Source organism: Neoarius graeffei, chromosome 14 (genome assembly GCF_027579695.1).
Source record: "Neoarius graeffei isolate fNeoGra1 chromosome 14, fNeoGra1.pri, whole genome shotgun sequence".
Lineage (NCBI taxonomy): Eukaryota > Metazoa > Chordata > Actinopteri > Siluriformes > Ariidae > Neoarius > Neoarius graeffei.
Window position 1 is genome coordinate 43538847 of NC_083582.1, and position 4981 is coordinate 43543827.

At 41.6% G+C, this 4981-nt stretch overlaps 1 protein-coding gene across 1 annotated transcript in view; it reads left to right on the forward strand.

Annotated features, from left to right (window-relative positions):
- The window catches only part of eif2ak1 (eukaryotic translation initiation factor 2-alpha kinase 1), a 46734-nt gene extending 43265 nt beyond the window's left edge, over positions 1–3469 (forward strand). The window contains exon 15 of the mRNA XM_060939734.1: positions 3114–3469. Coding sequence (XP_060795717.1) covers positions 3114–3230 — 117 coding nt within the window. The 3' untranslated portion in view covers positions 3231–3469. The remainder of the gene's footprint in view (positions 1–3113) is intronic.
- The last annotated feature ends 1512 nt before the right edge of the window (positions 3470–4981 follow it).

Consider the following 4981-nt stretch of genomic DNA (forward strand, 5'->3'; position numbering starts at 1 on the left):
CTATTCGGAAGAGATCAACACAATTCTAGACTCCCAGAAGAGGAAGAGCTAGCACTAGAGAGTTCACCGGCGTTTTCATGCGCCATTTCCATTGAGTAGAACCAGAGTAGAACAGCCAGTGAACCGCAGCGTGTTCTCCCGCTGACGTCACAACATGGCCGCGAGCCACGGACCCAGTTTTCTTGCGCTGTGCAATTAAAAGTTGGATATTTGCGTAACAACAGCTTCTTTTCACGTAATTATAACAGAAATCTAACATGTTTGCCATGTTGTATAGTTTATTTAAGAAATTGCGTAGAGTCATGTTCGTGTCATCAGACCTTTAAGTGTGTAAACAAAAAGAGGCTGCAGAACAGTATGTTCTCGCCTACCATAAGCATGTCATAATTGACTAGCTCATCTTTAATTAAGACAATTCATGATGTAATCCTCCACGGCTGAGCAGTCTAGAGTGCTGTCCAGGAAAGGAACAGATTTTGCAACGTCGGTTCGAATCCTGGCGTCGAGTGAGCTATTTTTTTTTCTGTTTCTCACCTTTAATTAAACTCATCTCTGAAATTTGTTTTAAATTGATTTCTTTCAAGTCATTAATTTGATACCACACATTTGTCATTAAATTTGTGCATGCAAATGAAATAAGCAACTTACTGTGAATGATGTAATCCATATATAAAATATCAGAAACTGTCAAATTATTGGCTCAGCCTTTGGCTGAAGCCTATAGAGGCACTTGTCTGTATGTGTAATCGATTTCAAGCATGTTTAAGAATGTAATTGGCGTGCCAGCCTCAGGCTGCGATTCCACAGTCTTGGTCTGGCACCACTGCGTACTGGCTATCTTAAGTGCCATGTTACATAACCTCAGTTAATGATGTAATCCTCCATGGCTAAGCAGTCTAGAGTGCTGTTCAGGAAAGGAACAGATTTTGCAACGTCTGTTCGAATCCTGGCGTCGAAGTACTTTTGAGTGGGCTATTTTTTCTGTTTCTGTACCGTAGCTTCTATCTCCCAATCAGGCAAAGGCTGAGCTCAGACCTGCACCGGTCTCTAGTATGATTTGAAGCCAATCTGTGGATGTTCACGTTACTGAATCATCTTGTACCCAAATTTACACAACAAAAAGATTTTAATATTCTCCTAGAATATGCATTTCTCCTTGAATATGAATGTTTTTCCACAAACTAGATCTTCGTGTGTACCAAATTTCTTGTGTAAATGGTCCTGCAAATGATTTATGAAGAGATTTGCTTGGCTCTTGTTTGATAAAAGACGCCCAATGCGTTTTATTGAAACATGCAGTAACTGGCAGTGAGCTGCTCAAGATGTAGAGTGCTTCAGAATAGAAACTGAGTGACCGACTATGAGGATTTTTATCTTCTGCTGCTCTTGCTCCTAAGAGGGGAAATAGTGTATAACCAAGGTTGTTCAGATCCTTCCTATTATTCTGGTCTTGTTGTAGAGCTGGGCAGCACGGTGGTGTAGTGGTTAGTGCTGTCGCCTCACAGCAAGAAGGTCCAGGTTCGAGCCCCGTGGCGGGTGAGGGCCTTTCTGTGCGGAGTTTGCATGTTCTCCCCCGTGTCCGCGTGGGTTTCCTCCGGGTGCTCCGGTTTCCCCCACAGTCCAAAGACATGCAGGTTAGGTTAACTGGTGACTCTAAATTGACCGTAGGTGTGAATGTGAGTGTGAATGGTTGTCTGTGTCTATGTGTCAGCCCTGTGATGACCTGGCGACTTGTCCAGGGTGTACCCCGCCTTTCACCCGTAGTCAGCTGGGATAGGCTCCAGCTTGCCTGCGACCCTGTAGAACAGGATAAAGCGGCTAGAGATAATAAGATGAGATGTTGTAGAGCTTTGTTTTATACAGTTGTCAAACTGTATACCTATCCCCACTTATAATCAGCTGTAGTGACACTGAAAAGCTGTGCTCCAACAGAAGGGCTCAATTTTAACTTATGCCATATTGTGTCTAGATGCACGGGGCCTAAGAATGGAGTTGTGCTTATGATTATAGAACAAGAGATAATACAAGTTTGTTTTAAGCATTGTTGAGAATAATTGTATAATTAATCAAATCCAGAATTGTGGGGGATGATGCGCTTGATAAAGTGGTAGTTGGTCCATGTATACAAAATGCAAAGAAGAGAAATATCATTAATAATTTAAAAAAAAATTTATAACCTTGTATTATTATCCCATGTTTGTCACTAAAGTGAAGCACATATACCTTATGTTAAATTAGACATATAGAATTAGACAATTAGACTGAGGTCCTTGACAGTGTGCCTGGTAGATTTGTTGCTTGAGGTTCTGTCTCAGATTTGTGGTGAGGTCGTAAGATGGGGCAATTTGGCCTAGTGGTTAACGTGCCCGCCTTTCGACCAGGAGATTTCTGAGACCTACTTGCGGTTCCGTCGTACCAAAGACCATCATAAAAATCATCTGGTGAGGCATGCTGCAAGACAGATGCAAGTAGGAAGTCAAACTCTCGCGGTTACCAGAGGAAGAAACCTTTATTTTTTTTTTGTCACATGTACACTCAAGCACACTGAAATTCTTCTTCTGCATTTAACCCATCTGAAGCAGTGAACATATGCATGCACACAGATGAGAGAAATGAGCGCGCACACACACATGTTCCCTGGGCAGTTATGCAATAGCACCCGGAGAGCAGTCGGGGGCTAGGTGCCTTGCTCAAGGGCACTTCAGCCATGATACAGAGGGAGGGGAAAGTGCTGTTCATTCACTCAACTCCCCTCATATTTTTCCTGCCGGTCCTGGAAATTGAACTGGCGACCCTTTGGGCCCAAGACTGCTTCTCTAACCTTCAGGCTGTGGCTGCCCCCAGAGGACCAGACCAGCCCCCCGCTGTAACCCTAGCTATGTAATAAGCGAAAGGTTATTACAGGTTTCTACAGCGAAAGGCTGTAGAAAAGGAGATCGGCGCTACCCGATGTGCCTTACAGGTCTGGTTAGTACTTGGATTGAAGACTGCCTGGGAATACCAGGTGCTGGCACATGAAGGACCCTATGTGATAGGGCAAAGTCCTGCTGCACTGGGAATTAGGATAATATGATAAACACTCATGTAATACTCATGTGTGCTCTCAATTCCAGGTAATCCACAATTTACAACAGAGGATTTCTGAGCAAGAAGAAGAAATCATTCAACTCAGAAGACAGATCAGTGAACTACAAACCTCACACAATGGACCAGAGAAGGCATCACTATAATAACTACTGATTATTCTCTAACAAGCAAGACTTTGGCATATTATATGTATAGTTTTCCTTTGTTTTTGTGACATATTCCTGTGTATGAACTCAACATTGCCAGGGTGTATAAAGACAAGTAAATAAATAGACAACCTTTCAGAAGACTATTAGACAGACTCCGAACACGTAGATTTCTGGGCACAATTTCAAGCTTTTCCTCTGTCATTAATCGATTAAAGTATCTTGTATTTCTGTGACGGATTTATTTATTTTATTTATTTATTTTTTTTGCACAAGTGGGGAAATGAGTGTGAGGATGTTACACTTCCTGAACTCAGGGCCAGTGTGACCAGATTATTTACCTGTAAACAGGGTGAAAAGATGAGAAATGGGGAAATGTGTCTTGTGCTTTGCTTCTATAATTGTTTACTGTAAAAGCAGGCTAGGGACATTTGGCAAAATTTAAAAAAAATTTATTTGGCAAAATAAAAAAAAATACAAAACAAAACCTAGTCACAAATGTGACCACACTTTGTGGGTGTCCCACCCATTAGGCTAATTTGATTTTACATATATATAAAAAAAAAAAAATTATGTATATGTATGGTGTGTGTGTGTTATATAAGTTGGGACAAAGTGTAAATAAAAACGGAATGCAATGATGTGGAAGTTTCAAAATTCCATATTTTATTCAGAATAGAACATAGATGACATATCAAATGTTTAAACTGAGAAAATGTATCATTTAAAGAGAAAAATTAGGTGATGACACCACATCTCAAAAAAGTTGGGACAAGGCCATGTTTACCACTGTGAGACATCCCCTTTTCTCTTTACAACAGTCTGTAAACGTCTGGGGACTGAGGAGACAAGTTGCTCAAGTTTAGGGATAGGAATGTTAACCCATTCTTGTCTAATGTAGGATTCTAGTTGCTCAACTGTCTTAGGTCTTTGTCGTATCTTCCGTTTTATGATGCACCAAATGTTTTCTATGGGTGAAAGATCTGGACTGCAGGCTGGCCAGTTCAGTACCCGGACCCTTCTTCTACGCAGCCATGATGCTGTAATTGATGCAGTATGTGGTTTGGCATTGTCATGTTGGAAAATGCAAGGTCTTCCCTGAAAGAGACGTCGTCTGGATGGGAGCATATGTTGCTCTAGAACCTGGATATACCTTTCAGCATTGATGGTGTCTTTCCAGATGTGCAAGCTGCCCATGCCACACGCACTAATGCAACCCCATACCATCAGACATGCAGGCTTCTGAACTGAGCGCGGATAACAACTTGGGTCGTCCTTCTCCTCTTTAGTCTGAATGACACAGCGTCCCTGATTTCCATAAAGAACTTCAAATTTTGATTCGTCTGACCACAGAACAGTTTTCCACTTTGCCACAGTCCATTTTAAATGAGCCTTGGCCCAGAGAAGACATCTGCGCTTCTGGATCATGTTTAGATACGGCTTCTTCTTTGAACTATAGAGTTTTAGCTGGCAACGGCGGATGGCACGGTGAATTGTGTTCACAGATAATGTTCTCTGGAAATATTCCTGAGCCCATTTTGTGATTTCTAGGGGTGTGAATCTTTCACTCACAAAACGGTTCGATTCAGATCTCGATTCACAGGCTACGATCCGATTCAGGAACGATTCATAAAAAGTAGTAAACGATTTGGTACGATTCGATCTGGTCCTGTTCGATTCATTACAAATTGACAACTTAACTTCCAAGTGCTTCATGTTACTGAGAAGAAAAAGAGAAAAACAAATGA